This window comes from Hyaena hyaena, unplaced genomic scaffold, assembly GCF_003009895.1.
Source record: "Hyaena hyaena isolate Hyena2069 unplaced genomic scaffold, ASM300989v1 scaffold_510, whole genome shotgun sequence".
NCBI lineage: Eukaryota > Metazoa > Chordata > Mammalia > Carnivora > Hyaenidae > Hyaena > Hyaena hyaena.
Window position 1 is genome coordinate 73265 of NW_024081141.1, and position 19841 is coordinate 93105.

The 19841-nt window shown below is 55.2% G+C and overlaps 2 protein-coding genes across 3 annotated transcripts; both read right to left on the reverse strand.

Moving 5' to 3' along the window:
* Positions 1 to 672: 672 nt before the first annotated feature.
* On the reverse strand, positions 673 to 2048 carry HOXC5 (homeobox C5). Its single transcript, XM_039255117.1, has 2 exons — positions 1595 to 2048; positions 673 to 887 (listed from the first exon to the last, which is right to left on the reverse strand). Exons 1-2 carry the CDS (start codon positions 2046 to 2048, stop codon positions 673 to 675), a joined length of 669 nt encoding a protein of 222 aa, XP_039111048.1.
* Positions 2049 to 4427: 2379 nt separating this feature from the next.
* Positions 4428 to 17844, reverse strand: HOXC6 (homeobox C6). 2 transcript variants are annotated; one of them, XM_039255032.1, is made up of 3 exons: positions 17706 to 17844; positions 6338 to 6563; positions 4428 to 5607 (listed from the first exon to the last, which is right to left on the reverse strand). In XM_039255032.1, exons 2-3 carry the CDS (start codon positions 6489 to 6491, stop codon positions 5300 to 5302), a joined length of 462 nt encoding a protein of 153 aa, XP_039110963.1. In that variant the 5' UTR covers positions 6492 to 6563; positions 17706 to 17844; the 3' UTR covers positions 4428 to 5299. The 2 variants fall into 2 exon arrangements, with proteins under 2 accessions (XP_039110963.1, XP_039110962.1); XM_039255031.1 differs by lacking the exon at positions 17706 to 17844 and having other exon boundaries at positions 6338 to 8853.
* Between the last annotated feature and the right edge of the window lie 1997 nt (positions 17845 to 19841).

Sequence of the window (19841 nt, forward strand, 5' to 3'; positions counted from 1 at the left end):
GAACCCCAAAAGTTGAGCTAGCTAATGGTCTGCGCGGTGGGGGAGGACCTGAGAGGACATGCAGAGGGCGCAGGCTGGAGAGGTTCCCGGGCTTAGGGATGGGGGAGAAGGTCTGGAGAGCCGAGGGCAACCGAGGGGACCCCAGGCGGACCTGCAGTCATTCCCCCCTTTCATATGCAAATCGTTTAAAAACCGAACTAGGCGTTTAGTCGCTACGACGGAGCACCCCGAGTCTGGCGCCCGGGCTCCGCCGGGCACAGCCACTCTCGCCAGCCCGCAGCCGCCTGGCCAGCCGAAGCCGGGAACAAAGGAGAGGGGAGGCTGGAGGGTCGGGGCGCGGGGCCTGGGGAGCCCGCAAGGCCGACCTTAACGCCTGCAGGCCGCTCTGGGGCTGGAAGCCCGAAAGGCGGCCCAGGCCAGGGTTCCACCGCCCTCTGGGGAGCCCCTGCGGAGCTTGCCCTGGGCCCCCCCGGTGCTAAGCAGAGCTGAGGGAACCTGGGGTCGGTGGGGATGCGGAATGCCGAGGAAAAGCGCTTTTGTCTGTGAGGCCCCGGAGCCGGAGGTGCAGCCCCCGCCCTCGCCCCAAAAAATATAGAGAGCGGAAAACCGAAAAGGAAAGGCGCAGGGAGCAAAGCGGGCTCAGGGCGCTAGCTGCGGGCCTCCCCGCTGCCTCTAAAGGGCCTCTTTGCTTTTCATTTTGGAATCTTTCTTCCACTTCATCCTGCGGTTCTGGAACCAGATCTTGATCTGTCTCTCGTTGAGACACAAGTTGTTGGCGATCTCTATGCGCCTGCGGCGAGTGAGGTAGCGGTTAAAGTGGAATTCTTTTTCCAGTTCCAGAGTCTGGTAGCGCGTGTAGCTGGTTCGGGACCGCTTGCCGTCCGTCTCTGGAATATAAATCCCCCCGCCCCAAGCCAGGAAGGGGTGAATAGCGTGCAGCGCCCCAGCGTCCCGACCCCAGCCCAGGTCCCCACCCGCGGCCGGAGGGAAGGAGGCGAGCAGGGCAGGAGAGGCCCAGAGGGCCGCAGGCGGGCCCGGCCCGGCCCAGCCTAGCCCCGGGAGAGGCGCCTCCGCCCTGGCAGGAAACTTTCCGCCGCAGCCTTCACTCAGCAGCCGGAGGGGCCGAGGGGGCTGGGGGGAGAGGGAGACCCAGGCTCGGACCGAACAATAAGCACCCTCGAGATCCGAGCACCGGGGACCCCCCTCCCACCCCTCCCGGAGTCGCTGGAATCCTCCGGAGCGGCCAGCGCCGGCCGAGCCGGCTCCACAGGGGTGGGAGGGAGGGAGCCGCGGGGGGATCCCCGCTCTGGAGCCCCGCGCTCCTCACCCTTCAGATCCCTCTATTTTTTTAACTCCCTCCCTCTCCCCCAAAAATTGAATATTGCCTTTTATACACGTTTTGTTCCTATGATCCAATTATGTCGTCGTAAATTTGGGCGCACACAGCCTCTAAGCCTTTTAGTGGACAGTTTTACGAGCCATTGATGCCTGGATCGTAAAATTTATGGCCGCAGGTTTTTTTTCTTTATTTGCCCCGCATGGCCTATAAAACCCAGGCGGACCCGAGCGCGCAAAATGAAGTCCTAAAGTTTACCGTGGCTCATGTGCAGTTTGGTCATCCACGGGTAAATCTGTGGCGGGGCCGGTGGCTGGCTCAGTCCGGCGGGCTGCCCTGTCTGCGCCTGCTCCTCTTTGATCTCCCCACTGCTCTTAGCTCGCTCCTCCAGCGCTGGGCGAGCCGCCTTCTGACTGTACATCCCGGGGTTCAGAGGAGCCGCTTCATCTCTGCCCAGAGCGTGTCCCGGAGCGGCCGCGGCGCTGCAGGCGGGGCGGTCGGGGTGAGCCCGGGGGTTGGCAGCCATGTCTACCCCGTGGAGAGAGTTGGAAGGCGCAGGCGGTGGGAAAGTGATGCTTAAGTCCAATCCACCGTAGCAGTACCTGGATGCCTGCACCTCTGAGGCCGATCCATAGTTCCCACAAGTTTGCATGTTATAGGCAGGGATATTGGGGCTCTGCTTATAGAATGAATTGGCTACGTAGGAGCTCATGGCGGGGAGGGCCCAAAAAAAATTTCTGCACCCTTTTTGATTAAGGGTGATTTGTGACTCTTTGAAGTTGAGGGGTTTTTTGTTCTCCAAAGTGCACAATTTATAGGTGGAGATATCTCTTTCTTTATCCTATGCGCTCTTCCCAAATAAGGGAGCCTTAAATAGAGTCACGTGACTGGAGCGGCCACTCATAAATTTGGCTTGATGACCTCCGGGAGGTTAGTGATGGAAGCCGGCGAAACGCATCTTGATATGTTGGCAAAGCCCAACCAAGGGGGAGAGGGAGTGAGAGAGAAAGAGCGAGAGAAGGGGGAGAAAAAAAATGGTTCTTGGAATTGGGGGGTAGCCGGGACAACGAGCCCACAGCGACACCTGGTGCCTACTTGGAGGAATTGCATCCTGGCTTGTCGGCTCGCCTTCAGACCGCTGGATTTTCTACCCTGTAGAGGAGAAGCTGGTTGTTGCTGCAACAAACCCTTGAAATGGCCTTTTAAATTGTATTTAGTTTTAAGAAAAGATGAGGCCTCGTTTAGGATGCAAAAACTAAGGGATATCCCTGTCCTCCCCTCCCCCAGAGCCTTTCAAGCTTCAAAAATGGCTGAAGGAAGGAGATTGGGGGAGGGGGGTAGTTGCTGCCCTGGCTGGAGACCTCAGGGGATTTATCTCAGTTTCTCTAAACTAAGTGTCGAAGTCCCTCTCTTTGGAGGCCCCAAGATCCTTCTACTGCTGAGGAGGTGACTGTCAGCATGTGGAAGTGAACCCAGTCCTTGGAGAGGTGGACAGGGTGTCCAGAGAAGGAGGGGTCCTGGGTGGGCAGAACTAGATGGGGGGAGGGTCACGAAGCTGAGAGTCGTGGGGATTCTGGGATGAGCCTGGAAGGTGAGGATCCAGGGGCAGTTGAGTAGACCTCACCATGTTGGGACCCCAGAGTGGCAACAAGACAATTCCCTCTCTCTCTCTCTCTCTCTCTCTCTCTCTCTCTCTCGTGTGTGTGTGCGTGCGTGCGTGTGTGTGTGTGTGTATTTTACCAGACACAATGGGCTTGGAGGACTGCTCTGTATCCGTGTGTATGATCCTCACGTGGTACCTTTGCCAGATATTTGAGATAGAAAATAGATGTTAATTGAGGGCATGGAGAAGCAAGATTCAAGCTTCCACAAATGTATGAGCACGGCAGAGGAAAAGGCCTCTGGAACAGGTTTTCCAGGGACCTAGATGCAGAAGGTCCACAGGAGAGCAATTTCTGAGCTCTCTGGAGGCTTGTAAAGGACCTGGCTGGGGGTGGGGATGGGGGAGGCGGGCAGGTCAGGCGCCTGGGCAACCTTCACAGCCTGCGGCCAGGGGCTCCGCAGCCCTTCGGCCCCTTTCCGAACCCCCTCCCCTAGCCCCAAGTCTTATTCTTTCCTGCCTGCCTCTCCCCAGGAAATCCCCGCCCCTGGCAGAAGAAGCCCCCCTCCCCGCCTGCCCCCCCCCGCTGGCGGAGGCGCTGGAGGGGGCGCTGGCGGGGATCTGGAAGGTCTGGAAAACTCTGGCGGATTTTTTCCCTCCGGGAGACCCCCTCACTACCTCGCCCCCTAGGTCCACTCAGGTTTCTCTGTCTGGGCTTAAGGAGAGAAGGCCTGAGCTGGGGAAGGGTTAGGGTAGGGTCTGGCTGCGCTCCTCACCCGCCGAGTTTGAGGGCAGAAGAAGAAGGAAGGAAGCAGACGGGGACTGGGGCTGTAAGGAAGCAGGAATTTTGTCCCAGCCCTGTCAGGAGTCCCAGAGCAGGCTCAGTTTCCAGGCTTTCTTTTTCGAGATGTCCTTGAATCGCTCAGTCCCTGCGGAAGGGCTCAAATCCCGCGGTCTTCTCTTTCCCCTCGGCTCTCCGCCTCCGCCACGTTTCGCAACAGTCGGCCTGGCGCGGGCCCGGGGGGGGGGGGGGGCTGCTCGCGCGGCGCCCCCCTCCTCACTCCCGGGGGCGGACGGGAGAGGCCCTGGGGCCTGGAGGACGCTGCTTTTCTGGCCCCTGGGGGCTCGGGGTTCAGAAGCCGAGGACCCCAGACGACCACAGGCCGGAAGAAAGGCCTGTGTGCGGCTGGAGACCAATCCGAGCAACCGGGGCTTCTCCCCCCACCCCCACCGAGATCCTAGGCGGCCTTTTTTTTTTTTTTTGCGGGATCAGTGTGTTGTTCCGCGGGGAGGCCCAGAGAGGCCTCCCCGCCCCCCCAGCACGTTCACCGGGAGAACGGGGAGGCCCCGGCTCTGCGCGCCCAGCTCCCGGGGAAGGCGAGCGCAAGGGTCTGGGGGCTTGCAGGCGGCGGGCGGACGCGGGAGCGCTCGGAGCCGGCTGCAACTTTCACCCCAGGCCGGCGGGCGAGCGAATCCACAGAAATCCCAATATAAACTTTTAAAAATAATATCAGTTTTATTAAATATTCGAGAACGGATCCAGAGGTCGGATTTGTACAGGAGGGTAACACGAGGGGATTTTTTTAAATTTATTTTTTTTCTCCTACTGGCTAAACAAACGTCATTCACTTTTTTTTCTCTCTTTTTGTAATTTTCCCTCTTTTTTTCCCCTTTTAAGATGGGATTGAAACACGGACGGTGCTAAACATAAATATAAATACAGAGACCACAAATACAGCTAAAAATATTCACACAGAAACGGTCACAGTTTGTAATATGCCATAATGACCCCCAGGATTCTTTAAATACAATTTGCCTGGGCTGGGCATTTCCTGGGGCAGAGGGGCCGGGCAGGGGCTGCGGGGAGGCCCTGGGGGTTGCGGTGGGGCCACGACGTGCTCTCCTTGGGCCTCCCGCCCTCCCTGGCTGCCAGGCCGGGCCCTGAGGCCCCGGAGCGGAGGCCCCGGCTCGGGAGCCAGCTCTCCGCGCAGGGGCGGGGGTGGGGGCGCCGAGGGGGTGGGAGGCCAAGTCCTCATTTGAAGGGAGGTCTGTGGAGCTGAAGCGAGGTTCAGGGACGGAGCCCCCAAGGCCTGGGGGGTGGGGCGGGAAGGGGCCTGCAGAGGAGCCGAGAAACGAGCTAGCGAGGGAGCAAAGAGGAGGAGGCGCGTGGTGAAAGAGAGTTTGTGCGGTGAGGGAGGGGGGTCCAGAGTTGACTTTCAGGTCCATATTTGACTCCCTAATTTTGTGTTAGGGAGTCAAAACACATCAGTTGTGCCAGTGATAAATACAGAGGGTGTGATTAGGAGGGAATTGGAGGGGGGGCAAGGGAGAAGGAGAGAGTGGGGTGGCAGGGACAGTTCTGGTCACTCTTTCTGCTTCTCCTCTTCTGTCTCTTCCCGCTTTTCCTCTTTTCCGCCCAGGCTGTCGGCCGCGGCCCCTCCGCCGCCCCCTGAGAGCGTGGACGTGAGATTGGATTCTTTTTTCCACTTCATCCGGCGGTTCTGGAACCAGATTTTGATCTGTCGCTCGGTCAGGCAGAGCGCGTTGGCGATCTCGATGCGCCGGCGCCGCGTTAGGTAGCGATTGAAGTGAAATTCCTTCTCCAGTTCCAGGGTCTGGTACCGCGAGTAGATCTGGCGACCGCGCCTCCGGTCCGCTCCATAGCCGACCCCTAGAGATCCGGGCACAAAACACACTAAAAACGATCAGCAAGGCATCCTCCGCAGACCGTTCAGCCTAGCAAAGTCCTGACCCTCCCAACTTGGCCAGCAGCTAACGGGCCCCCTCAGACTCCAGCCCTTCTCCCTTTCGCCCTGCCCCACCCCCACTGGGGGTACAGCCAGGTTCCCAACTTCATTCACTTCCCCCACCACATGTGGGTGGGTGAGTGTCCCAAAGAAAAGAGGAGGGGGGGGCACAAGAACCAGGCAGAAAGCTGTAAGTCTACAAACTGGGTTTTGAAAAATCCCCAACACTGGGGATGAGGGCCCCATTTCTCAAGGGCTGGGCTCCCCCAATTCCCCCAGCACCCTAGCTCTTTGGAAACTTCTCCCCACTTCTCTGCCTCCTACTCTCCCCCTCCTTTCTCCTCAGCCTGACTCGACTTTGGGGGGCTCCCCCACCCTGTGCCCCCTCCCCTCATACCCTGCCCTGTTCCTGCCCCCTCAGCTTGCCTTGGAGCCCTCCAATGCGTCAGGGGCCGAGGGGGCCAGGCCCCTGCGAGCAGGCGGGAGGCGAGCAGAGGGGGCAGAAGAGGGGGCCCTGTCTCGGCGTCGGCGAGGAGACGAGCGTGATTGTTTTTATGGGGCCATAAAAAACTCTCTCCGCCCGTTCTTCTAGGGAAGCCGGTCATAAAGCCAGTTCAGTTTATTTAATTTATATCTCGGAGCTGTAAAACTCACCACTGTGCGAATTCATTCGCTGCATCCAGGGGTAAATCTGGATACTGGCTTTCTGGTCCTGGGGCGCAGTCCTGCCCTGCTCAGAACTAAAATCCTGAGCGATTGAGGTCTGTGTGTTATGTCCTAAGGTGTTTTGTCTGCAGTTTGAGAGCATGTCTTTCTCCTGGTAAAAGGAATTAGATCCATAGTCATACGGCCCCCGGCTGGAACTGAACACGACATTCTCCTGTGGCGAATAAAAGGGAGTCGAGTAGATCCGGTTCTGGGCAACGGCTGCTCCATAGGTCGAGAAATGCCTCACTGGATCATAGGCGGTGGAATTGAGGGCGACGTTGGGGAGGACGTCCTGGCCCCCGGCGAGGTGGCAGGATAAGGAAGGGTTCGTGAAGTAGGAATTCATCCCTTTGCCTTTACCTGGTCGGGCTATGATTTCTTTAATATTTATTTCTGTCTCCAGTTTGTACTCGGAACTAGATGGTTATAGGGACGGCTCCAATCCAGGACAGACAAAATGACAAAGTCAGCTGACCCTCTTCCAGCCAATCGCAAGCCAGATGTCAAGAAGGGGGAAAAAAATCGCTTCTGCTTCTGTTGATTCCCTAGTTGAGACTAAGTGTGTGCTTTGAAAGTAAGACTTGGATTTCTTTTAAAAATATATATGTTGGGGAACTGATTTGGAGGTGAGGGAAGGGTGAACAGGCGTTAGCAGGGCCTTGGGGCCCAGGAAAGAGGAGCTACACTGCTAGGAAATCTCTCAGCCCCAGCTAACTTTACTGCGCTGTGGCTACAGCCAGGGCTGGAGAGGTCCCTCTATTTTTCGATCTGATTTCACCTTTTATCTCTTCCCCCTTCTAAAAGTACACTCTGATTTCTCCATGGGAGGAGCCCCTTCCCAGCTCAGGGGGGAATCCCCAGAAATCCTGCAGGAAATCCTGGTTTGACCCTCCATGGAGTGAGTCCTCATCACTAAACCAGTATTCCACTCTCCCCCCCACCCCATAATTAAAAAATCAGAAGTAGAAAGCAACTCCATAAAACGTGGTGCTCAGAGGAAGGAGAATGTGGCTGATAGTCTTAGGTATAAGGGGGATGTAGGGAGTAAGTCAGTCTAAAGGGGAAAGGATGAGACTTCAGGATACAGTGGCGGAGCTGAAGTGGGCAAAGGGGCCATGCATCTGCTTTCCTCTTCCTCTTAGCCCCCTTCTGCCTCTCAGAACCCCCCTTCTGGGGGCAACTCTTGCAGCATTTTGGCCTAAAAGGGAAAATGTGTGAGAATACAATAGAAAGAGAGAGAGAAAGGAGTAAAAGGTGGGAGAGAGAGAGAGAGAGACAGAAAGGAAAAAAGGAAGAAGAAAGAACTCTGAGAATCTTTCTAGACACATCAACTCCTGTTTATGTTGGTGAGAATTTATGATTTGGAGCCAGCGAGGGCCGGTGGGGTAATTCACATAAGATCCAGGCAGACAGAGAAGGCTGGTGGGGGTCTGAAGGACAGTCAGCGTCTTGCAGGCTCAAGCCCCTACACAGGTCAGAAGCCCCCTGCGCCTGCCAAGGGAGGCACCCCTGGACCTGAGCTCTGGGGCTTGGGAGATTCCAGAAAAGGGCTCCTGGGGAGTTCTCACTCAAGGGCCAGCCACACCTGGCGGAGCCGGGCCTCTGAGCAGCCCCTACCCCCATTTTCTTTCCACCTTGGGGCCGAGAAAAAGGAAGAGAAGGTTAGGAAAAGGCAGCTGAGCACGAGCCGCAGTGGGCGAACTGAAACAGCGGAAGGTGTGCAGATGTGGATTTTCTCCTGATTAATCCAAACTTCATTTGATATCGTGACATAGGCTGAAAATGCTTTGAGTTGACAAAGAGGGGGCGGTGGGGCTGGCGAAGGCAGCAGTGTAAGCTCATATTTTCTCTTCACCATTTTGGGGGGGGGGGTGGCTATAACAAGAACCCGGATGTCGCCGGATTTTATGATCTTTTCCTTCTGTGTAACAAAGCGGAGTAATCAATGGGTAGCAATAAAGCCATAAACGGGACTATGCTGGGAAAAAACCCGTTTATTCATCTTCTGTAACGTTAAGGTTTCCCTGGAGTGTCGCTAGGGGGGAAAAATAAAGTTTCGAACCCAAAAGCAGACAGTGTGTAGGAGCTGGTGGAGACAGCATGTTAGTTAATACATGAGCCTCGTTAGGGGATTGAAGAGTCTTCCTGTCTGACAATTTGTGCTGGCTCTTAAAAATACAGCCCCAACCCTTCAGAAAGGAGGGACATTTGTTGGTATTTAAAAGGGTGAAGGGAAAGGTCCCTATATTATCAAGGTTCCCCCTTGTCGACCATACTTTTCTTCTACCCAAGGAGATAAAAGTGAAAAGGTGGAGGAGGGTTCCAAAGTAAGGGAGAGATTGTGAGAGGGGGTTGTCTCACAATTTGGGGGTGACATGCCAGGTACATAAACACACCAGCGTGTCTTGCTTTTTGCTCTAGAATCCAGCTGTCCTCAAATTCATGGCATGCCTGGACAGAGGTTTTCCAACAGCTGGCTGGGGCTCCAGGCCCCCTGGAGGGCAAAGAGGTAGAGTGAGAAAGAACTGGGGGGGGCGGGGGGGAGACCCAAGGGGCTGAGCTAAGAAACAAGTCAGTGCACCCCTGGACACAAGTGGCGGCTCCCAGAGTTCCCAGCCTCCTTTCTGCCCTAAGGGTAGCAGTGTAACACATAGAACAGACCGGAAGAGAGAGTAAATTCCCTCCTCCTCTCCCCCCATTTCAGAGAGAGATTGCTAGAGGGATAAATCATGTCAGTGATATTTCCTTCAAGATATTAAATTGTTGCAATGTACAACAAATTGAATGATGGAAGATAGGATGTCTTAATGAGGTTTCGTTTTCAATGAGTGTTGATTTTCTATATATTTTTAAATCTCTTTTATGGGTGGGGGGGGTGGGGGGAAGAAAGGACCTTGGAAGAAAGAAGGGTCTCCTGGGGAAGCATGTGCTATACAGCTCCCCAGCAAGGATGCCTGGGTTTCCTTGAGCCCCTCCTAAACAAAGTCTGGAGGGGAGAGGGGCCCCAAAGTTGGGGATAGTCTCATTTGGGGCCTAAAAGCAGTGGGCGCGGGGGTGGGCGACCTGAGGAGCAGAATGTAAGTCTCAACCCCGGAAAGTTAAGTGTTTTATTACGTCCCTAAACAGAGGGCAGAGACTGAAAGGTCTCGCCGATTTATAATGAACAGAAACCAGCTGCTGGGGGAAAAAAGGCAGAAATGCTAGAAGGGGGAAAGGAGGGGAAGCAGAAATACAAATAAATTCCCCCACTGCTTAGAGATTTTTCAGCAAAATCAATTTCCAACATACTCTCCCCCATTACCTTCCATTCCTGAGAAAAGCAGCCTTCTTCTTTCAGTTAGATCTTTAATTATGCAGCTGAAATTTGCTGGAAGGATTCGCTCCAAGGGGGGAGAGCAGGTCAGATGAGCCCGATCTTCCCTCCACTGGATTATATTTTCCTTTTCTCATCTTACGTTAATTTTCTTTTTTTGGCGAAACAGTGACTGTCTATGGGGGGAGAGCTGGAACTTGGGTTTTTCTAAATATATTTATATTTTCCTGTTAAATTTGTCTGAAAACAATTATGGAAACTCATCAGCAGAAGCAAGAACAGATGTTTTATTAAAACTGCAGTTGAGCTCTGTAAATATGCACAAGTCCTGGGAGGGGTGGGGGGGGAGGACTTGTTCTTTGTTTCTATAAAACAAGCCTAGAGCAATCAGAGAACACCCCCATCAGGCCCGCAGGTCTCCGAGTTGCTCTGCCCCTTGGGCCTCCGGAATCAGGCATTCCGAGGGGGTTTGGCGGCGGCGAGAACAGATTTTCGCTTTCGGAGCTGTAATTAGTGGATTCCAAAACAGAATTCAAAATACACAGCACAGGAATAAAGGGGGAACGCTGCCGCTCGCTGCTCCAGTCTCCCCATCTCCCCAGTCCAAAACACATGCTTTTCATGAGCACTAATTATAGGAGAGAGACTTACTGCAGGCGCCACGGGCCTGCATGGGGGGCAGTCAGGGGCCTGGAGTCCCAGAGGCTAAGGGGTGCTTTGGAGGCTGGGCACTTGAAGGTTTCTCAGCAGGAGTCAAGCGCTCCTACCCCAGCCTTAACCTGCTCCAGGCCAGAGGCTGGGGGCCGATGCAGCTCTGGACCAGGGAGAGGATGGGTGTCACTGGACTCTGGCTGGGAAGGGGTTCGTGGGCAGGCCTCCTCTTGTCCGCCTTTGCATTCCACTCCGCTCTAGGAAATCTATTAATTTCTTGGGGAAGGGTATCTGAAGGGAGAGGGATGAGGTCTGGAATTTTTAATGGGGGACAGCCTTTTCCAGAGGTCCTGGGTTAGTTTGTGTTCTGCCAGTCATCTCTCTCTGCCTAGATCCCCCCACTTCTGCTCGGATGTCTGTGACTCACCCAGCCTTGCACACAGACGCACACACTCCCTTGCTGGCTGCCCGCGCGCCACAACTACAGCTCGCGCCTCCGGAGGATGCTCAAGGACCTGGACACCGGGGCCGCAGGATTCAGCGCTCGGCCTGGGCGCGCGCGGCTGCCCCAAAACCTCTGCAGCTGCCGGACCCACCCCGGCCAGTTCTCAATTTTGAGACCAGGGGGAGGAGCAGTTGCCCCACCAGCCCCTTCTGTGCCACTGAGCAAGGGCTGAAATCCCTCTTGCAGAGAAAGCCCAGCTTCAATAATTGTTCAGCTCACCTTACAATCGCACTGTTTGGTTAAGGCTTTGCTGTTCTAGAGCGATTGCTCGGTTGGCCCGACTGGCTTCTGATCAGATTTCTTTACACTTAAACATTAAAAAATAAATCCTGCCCCAAATGTCTAGTGTTTTGCGTCTAAGTTCCTTTGATCTCCCACTGAATCCAGAGCCAAAGGATTGCAAAGAGGGTCTCCAAGTCCGCCTGAGAACCTGAATGCGGGCGACCTGGGTCCACTTGGGGACACCAAAGCAGAGCTCACCCAAGAAGCCTCCAGTTTCTCGCAGATATGCTGAGGGAAGCTATCTGGGCGCATACCTCCCCATGCAAACGTACGCACACTGCATTCCAAAACAGAATGTTCCTCTGCTTTCAAAGTTCAGGCGTGGAGACACTTGGAGAAAGGCGAAATGTGACACATCCAACCCAGAAATGGATCCCGTTTGGGGGTGCTGATATTCTGGGGACAGGGCCCAGGCTGGCCAGCTGAATGGCGTTGGGGGTCAGCAGGGAGGAGGGAAAGAGGAAGGGGCCAGATGGGACATGCCAAGTGCCTGAGAACTGCCCCCAAACACCTCTGAGGCCTGGCCTGGCAATTCCTCTTTTGAGCTAAGGGGTTGAGAGGCCGCGCAGGCTGCTTTTGCTTTATTTGCAATTAAGCAGAGGAGAAAGGCACATGGAGAGCCACTGCTAACTCACATCCTATTTTCTCTCCTCCCTCTCTCTTTCCAGATTTCTTACTGACCTCTCTTTACCACCACTCCACTCAGCAGACACAGGCTCCCACAATGCCATTTGTTTAGCTTCTCAATTCACTTCACTAACTGAAGGTTAAAAAGGAAAACAGATCCCAAGCATCTCTGTCCCATCCCACTCAGCCCTGAGCCCCTGTGAGCTCCCTTTGGAAGAAATCATTTCTGGCTTTGAGGGGCCTGACCTCCCCCCCCCCCACGTCCCACCTCTGCCCCCAAGCAGCCGAATACCAGCTGAGGAGAGGGCCTTTGGATACAGTATCTCATCCCCACTGGGCATGGGGAGGGAACCCAGATGCTGAGTGACATTTCAGAGAGGAAAAGCAAGTGGCCCAGTTTGGCCCAGGAGGAAGAGTGAAAATCTGAAATATTAAGAATACGTTTGCCCCCCAGAATGGATCCCAAAGGATCCCCAACTTCCCGGCTTCTGGTATACCCCTCCCCACCAAGCACTGCTCAGACCCACTTTGGAGGTTTATGAGCATTATAAAATTCAGGAGCATGGCATTTATGACGTCACAGTGAGTTGTCATGAGGAAATTGTAAATGTCATACAAGTTATATACAGTAGGAGTTTTGGGGGGGGTGCCCTGCCTCTCCTCACTTTTTTTTTTTCCTTTTCCCTTTTCCCCTGGCGTTAAGTTCTCCCACTTGAAAATAAAATGTTATTATGTTCTGGAACAATAAGCCAACAATGAAACATCGTCCTCATCTCCCTATAAATAATTTTATCCTTTATTGTTTGCAGATCTGAGAACCATTTAATCTGCACTGGTGAAAAGAGAGAGGGAGACGGGGAGGGGGGGAATTAATTTCAGAATCGAGAATATTACTTACTTGGATGCTACTCTTTTAGATTTGATAGCCAGGAGCAAAATTAGAGGCGAACAGCGGCCTCTCCGACTCTACACCTGGCGGGATTGGAGATTTATAGGATCTTTAGCAAAGGGGCAATTTAATTTTGTAGGATTTGCTTAAATTCACTGCTATTTTGGGGGGCTGAGGAGAAGGGAGGGCGAGGGGAGAGTGACATGCTTTATCTAGTTTTATGAATCCGCCAACATTACCCTGATTTAAAACCCAACAACCTGTGTCTCAAGGAAAACTCTTGCAGAAAGGAGTGGAGGAGTGGGGTAGGGGGGGCTCAGCTTCCTCAATGACTGTGGCCCCCCTAACCAAGCAGTTGCCAGGGGGAAAAAAGAAAAGCCGGAGGCGAGGGGAGGGCAGCTCTAAGTCCCTCCACCACCAGGACACCCGGAGGTTTATGGTGTCCCCACAATTCCCCCAACCCTATAAACAGCTGCCCTATTTTAGGACGATTTCTGCTTCGTCCCCTGGGAAAGAGAGAGAGAGAGGGAGGGAAGAGGTGATGGCTGGAGCAGGGTGCCGGAAAGGGGAGGGAGCAGAGGGTAGCGCCGCACTTTGTTCTCCTGGGTGAGTTTGCTGGTTTGGCGGGTTTCTGACGCAGGGTGGCAGCAGACAAAACAAGTAAACAACTCACAGACACAATAAACAGGGGCGGCTGCAGCCACAGCGGCAGAGGCTGGGGGGCCCGCGGAAGGGGCACAGTTTGGGGGTAATGTCACCCCAGCACCCACGGGTGGCGGAGGCCCAAAGGCCCAAGGCTGCCCCCAGCGCCGGCAGGAGAAGGTGGAAGAAGGCTGCAAGCCTCGGCACCCGGCACCCGCAGCACCCGCAGCCCGCAGCGTGTCTGGACAGGAAAGTCTTAGGAAGAACCTGATTGCCGAGGGAGTGGAGGAAAGCCCCACTAGACCCTTTCCTGTTTTTACCTTCTTTCGGGAGCTTTTCACAGACATTTATATTTCTCCCCTGCTCTGTCTTTTCGCGGCCCCAGAAGGGAGAAAGGCTAAGAAAGGAGGCTGTTCATCGCCAGCCCCGGGCCACACTCAGTGCTCCAGGCCCACAGGCAGCTGGACCCCGCTTCTTCTCTGGCACTGCCCGGTTAGCCTTCTCCCCTGGGCTCCGGGAGCCGAGAGAATGAAAACGAAATCTCACCAGTAACCAGATCTGGGTATTTGGGAAGTGTGGAGAGCCCCTAATCTGCCCCCCAGACAACGCAGGCAAATCTGGGGTCCGGTGAGCAGGGGCAGAGCGGGGATAAATGTCCATCACACCCCTAACCCGTTCTGTCTCGCATTCTCCACCAGCCTTTCAAACAGCTGCCCCAGACGACTTCCCAGAAGCCACTTTATGAAGCCCTCGGAGCCCCTTCACTGTCCCAGCAAGGCTTCAAGCACCAGGGCCTAGCCGACCGCTCAGAACTGCTCAAACGTCCACTTTAGCCACGAAAACATGGAAAGAATTTCCCACAAAACTCTCACTTTCAGCACAACAGCGTTCCCCTGGTAAACAGCCTCTGAGTTGGGGAAGTTTGGGGGGAGGTGTGGAGAGAAAGCCGAAGGGATTCAATATTTCCCTGGCCCAGCTGCTTGGACCATGAAGGCAATAAGGTCTGAGAAAGCCTTTGTGGCATCCGTCGGTTACTGGAACCCGCATACTCCGATTCCAGCACGCCCACATTTCCAGGAGAGCACGCCCAGAGGTCCTTCTTGGTGCACCCAGTGCCTCCTTGAGCCCAATCCCATCTAACAAAATTTTGCATGCACATAAAACGGTGTTTGAGCGAGTATAAGCATGGTAATACACAATTAACCACTGAGGAAACATGAGTCTGTATATATTCATGGATAAGTCAGAGCCTGTACATTTGAGCCTGTATATATAATAAGTGTATAAAGCTACCAAGCCCGGTTTTGGAACACACCAGCCAACCCAACAAGGCCGCCTTCTCCAAACAAGGGTGCATTCTTCGTGGGGATCACAAGTGTCAGACCCAGGGAGAGAAAGGGTTTGCTCTGCCCATTTCTCCTTAGCTAGGAACTGGTGCATGAAATACAGTCCATGGCAGGGCTGACAAAGCCTGGAAGGGGCAGGCCTGAGGTGCCCAAAGAGGGGCCCTGGGCTCCAGGGAGCGTTGTCAGAACCTGACCCACAGATTCAGTGCCTCCGCCCAGCCTTCGCCCTGGGCGTGTGCGGAGTCCCTGAGCCAGATTCTATTCTCAGCCGCCCTGGCTATTATTAGAGAATCACACCAGCACCTTCCTGCACTAAGGACCACGTTTACAGGGAATCTGGCCTGTGAGGAGGCTGAGGGTTGCCACTGGTGGCCCTTCTGGTGCTTCTGTTTGAGCACCAGGAGGGAGAGAAAGAAGGGAAAGAAAATCGAAAGTAAGGAGGGAAGGAAGGGGCTGGCGTTTGGGGTTGGATTTTTCCCCTGGCCAGACTAGAAAACTGGAAAACCAGGATCAGTCACTGCTGCTAAGCTTTCTCTGCATCCCTCTGTCTCACGAGGAGGATCTAGGGGGTGAAGGACTGGGGGCCCTGCAGGACCCTAGCCAGGAAGGGACAGAAAAAATTGATTACATATCAATTGATAAAAATATCATATAAGGACACCTCAGGATGCGGCCGTTAACCCGTCACCCATGAGCCCAACACCCTGAAATTTCGCCAGCAGCACATCTGTTTAGATCCCTGTGGGCCGAGATAAATACCCCAGCCTTACCCAGGCCCAACCCTCCGGAGGGAGGGGGCCCCTCTAATATCCCAGGTGAATCCCCACTGTCCTGAGTGGCCTTCTCCGGAAACTGTTTTCGTCGGGGGCGAACAAAGGAGACTTGTGACCCCCCCACAGTCGGTGCTCCCATCGGCGGGGGCGGAGGGGGGGGGCAGACAGCGGGGGCAGACAAAATACACGCGAAAGAGAGAAATAGAGGCCTCACCGGTCGGCGGTTCCCACATTACGCCAGGAGAAACGCTCCCATTTTCAGGCCTCCAGGGCCCCTCCATGGGCCCACTGCACTCCCCTTGCCCTTCTCAGGTCCCACCGGCACGGGGCCGCGCTGCCGCGGCCTGGTTACCCGGGGCGTGAGCCCCAGGGCCGAGCTGGAGCGGCGGGAGAGCGCGCGGCAGCCTGAGCCGGCGGCGGGCTGGGCCCATTTGGGGAGAGCCAAGCGCTTTTCTCGATCGTAAACAAGGAACGCGAAATTAGCCCCTCGGCAGACGCCTCTGCCGACACACAAGTCCTATTGAGGGGGGGGGGGGGAGTGAAAGGGGGAGAGAAAATGCCATTTCTTCCCCCGGGAGAATACCTCAGAGGCCTTTATGTCGGATATGAAACGGGAATTTTGGGGGGGCAGGAGAGGAAGGGAAGGGGATTGTGGGGGGAGGGGAGAGAAGATTCACCATCAACTCGGACCCAAGGGGGTTGATTTGAATGCAGTCGAATTATATTTTTAAGAATTTGATAAAAACAGGTTCTTCCTCCCACCCCCGACCCCCAGGCGACGGGTCAGGGTTTAAACAGGAAATCGAGGAGCGTTCCCCTCCCCCACTCGGCTTGGCGGAGAAGCCCAGTCGCGCCTCGAGAGAGGACTGGAGGTGGGGGGCAGCTCTTAGCTCGGATCGAAGGTGAGTCTGGCCCCCAGACTCTCAAACCTCTCCAGGAATATGCGCTTCCCCTCCCCCAGCGCCGGGGTGTGTCCGCCGGGGTGTGTAAGCGTTTGTGTGTGCATCGCCCTTTATAAACAGAAGCTCACACATATAGAGGCCGCCTCGGACCCTGGCCAGGCAGCAGGGCGGGGTCATATATCAAACTGCAACACATTCAGGGCCACGTACATTTGGAAGAAATTAAGCCACTGTGTTATGAAACCATATGTGTCGGGTTAAGACCATACAACACGCCATTAGCACCAATTATTAGAAAGATCCCGAGCGCCCAGGACCCTCCGGGCCGCCCAATTCTGACGTCCCTACCCCAGGAGCCAGCCGCGCCTGGAGTCCTCACTGCCTCCAGGCACCCAAGAAGCCCCGCCAGCGAGACCTAGGCCCGTCCCCACCCAGCCTGGGGCCTTCTCAACTCCCACCTCCGCCCCAGACTAGGCAGATCCTAGCTCAGAGCAGCCAGGCGAGGGGGTGAAGCAGCCCAGTGGGTATTCCTGGTGCGGTGGCCGCGGGAGGGGGTGGGGGACGCAGGGCCGGGTGAGAGAAGGCAGATTGGCCCCTTTTCTCCAAGCACAAGATGGCTTTTGAGTACCGCGTCCCCCACCCCCACCCCCACCCATCCACCCGCAGTGCAGGGCACCTCCCATCTTTCCGTCCGCTCGAGTGGGGGCGGGAGCTGGGGGTGGGCAGACGCACTCCCCTCCGCTGACGCGCACCAGCCAACAGCCTCCCCCTTAATTGCCAATTAACAGGCCCCGCCGTCAGCTTAGCAGCGCTCTCTTCCTGCTCCGCAGCCCGGCCCTGGGCCCGCACTGCGCATGTGTGAGCTCTAGCGGCGGCGCTCTCCGGGAGGGAGGGGGCTGCGAGCAAGGAGGGGGCTCCGGAAAGTTTGTTTGGGGGTTGGGGGGCTGACTTCGCTCCGGGGGCCATGGTCACAGCCTACAGGTTCCCTCTCTTGCCCTGGAGTTTGAGCTTCCCGGCCCCCTCCATCCCAGTCCCATTAGCCAAGAGGCCGCAGATCTATAATAGGTAAGGGCAGGGTGGGCATAAGGCAGCGGTCAGCGCACTAGACCCCGGCCTTGAGCCCCACGGGCGCAGTCCTCTTGCCCCCCGACCCCCAACTTCGGCGCACAGTGACATCAGGACAACACACTTCCCACACTACCATATTACGGCTTAACCCAACCCCCCCTCCCACTTTTCCTCCCCTTAATTGCCCGCACGCCCACCCTCTCGCCAGCCCCCCTCTCCTCTCTAACCAAGACAAGACGCTGCTGTCCTTATCTTGAAACCGCCACCCAGCTACGGACCATTAGTTACATATTTGAACCAATAAGGAAACACTTACCGGGCGCTGCTGTCACTCTCCCTCTCCCTCTCTCTCTCTGCCTCTCTCTCTCTCCCACTCTTTCTTTCTCGTCTTCCCTTATTCTGTGCCGCTGCCGAGCCTGTCTCAGCTCCACACACACATGTACACTTTAGATAAATGTAAAAATAAAAAAGAATAGTCCCAATGATGAAAAAGCCAAATAAAATTAAGGAGAGTTGCAAGAAGGGGGCAGGAGGGAAAGGTGGGGAGGGGAGGGGCGGAGGCGTCTGCAGCTCCCTATCTCAACTCCTGCCCCCCGCAGGCCTCCTGCCCCTTGGGGGGCTAGAGGATCGGGAAGGGAGAGAGAGGTGCCCTCAACTCCTGCCCTTCCCCCCCCATCTTCCCTCCCCAGGTGCCCCCAGTTTCCGGCAACTCCACCTGGGAGAAAAAAAATTAAATGGGGGGAGAAAATAATTATTAATCAGATTAATAAAAAAAATATACTGGTAATGAAAGGAGCGCCCAGCGCAGGTTTCCCTGGCAATGGTTAGGCTCTTACAGGGAGGACTGTTCTGCGGAGCGCTCCGAACGGACAAACCACAATAAAAAGTTCACGTTCATGGATGGAATCCACATGACTTCTTGTGGCCAATCCAACTTGTGAGTCGATCGTAAACTTTTATTACTCAGCTGTAAATTTTCTGCAAACAACCGGGAATGCGATGCATTTGTGTAGCGTGTGCAAATGGGCGCCGCGGTCGCCATGTTTACCCAATTCTCCCGGAGAGGGAGCATCCCCCGACCCCCACCCCACCCCCACCCACCTCCCACTCCCCACGGGCCCGGCAGCTCCAGGCTAGCGCAGAAAGGGCAAAGGAGGGACGCGAGAGGAGGCGAGGAAGGATTCTGGCGCTGAGTCGGCCGCCTCCCTTTGCCATACCAAATTTTAAATATTTTTCTTAATAAATGGGGTATTAAGGTTGGATCTGGGGAAAGCGAAGCTTTGCAAAGGGTTGTGGCATTGGTGGAGCAGTGACGGGTGACGCGATTGAGCAGGGATGCGCTTCCTACTCTTACCGGTTTTTTTCTATCAAGAGAACTACATCCTTCCCAGTGGGGAGCCCCGGCAGCCCCCCACTCCACCCTAGACGGGAACAGGAGGGACACGCCCGCTGAAGCCTCCCAACCAAGCCTGACTTGGCCGTGGTCTGAAGAGCGAGGGTTTAGACCCATACTGGGCAGCCCTGCGGAGGCAGCAGGAGGGGTGAGAGTTGGGGGCCGCCTCCAGCACCCCCAAAGAGCCTGTCGTCCTCAGGCTCCTTTCTCAGAGAAAATGACATTTTTCCTTCAAACATTTTTCCTAAAAGACTATCCATAGTGTCAACTGTCCTCAATTCCCAGGTTCAGATGGCAGCTTATTCCCAATCATTTTAGAATTAAAAATAAAATGAAGGTCCAAGATCTTGGTTCCCACGTTTGTTTATCTTTTTCTCCTTTGAGTGTAAGGCAGTTTGAAGCCTTTTCTGTCTTGTCAGGTGACCCACACCCACCTGCCTTTTTCAGAAAAATTCTGGTGCCCCAACAGCTGGAATACACCTTGGAGGCCAGGAAACAAGAAACTTATCCTTCCCCAAATCCCACCTTCTGTGCTAAGTTCCAAGCACCCAAGGTGTCCCCCCACCTTTCTCCAGACCCCTAATTTTGGCGATGAGTCCAATGTGGGGGAGCCCAGGATAAATTCCCCCATAGAGATCATTTGCCGACCAGTCGCAGCAGCCCAGCCACAGCCCATACACTCTGCACCAGCTGGAGATCTGAAGGCCCAGAGCTCTCCCCTCCATGGCGCTTGGAGCTGGCACGGGGACTTCCAGGGCTGGGTGCCCCACCCCAACCCATGGGGGGTCCCTCGTCCCCTCCCCAAACTTCCTCCCTCAGTAAGGGAAGCAGTTCCCTCAGCCGGATGCAGAGACCTAGTTTCTTTTACAAACCCACCCATAAATTTTATAACAGGTAGTTAAAAATTACGACGAGGAAGCCCTGGGCCAGCTTTTCACAATGGGCCACTGGGAGAATGGGACAGCGCTGCCGGCCACTCACCGGAAATTTTACTTCTAGTCTGTGGCCCAACCTGTCCCGAGTTCACTCTAATTGGGGCGAGGTAACTTTCTGCAGCCG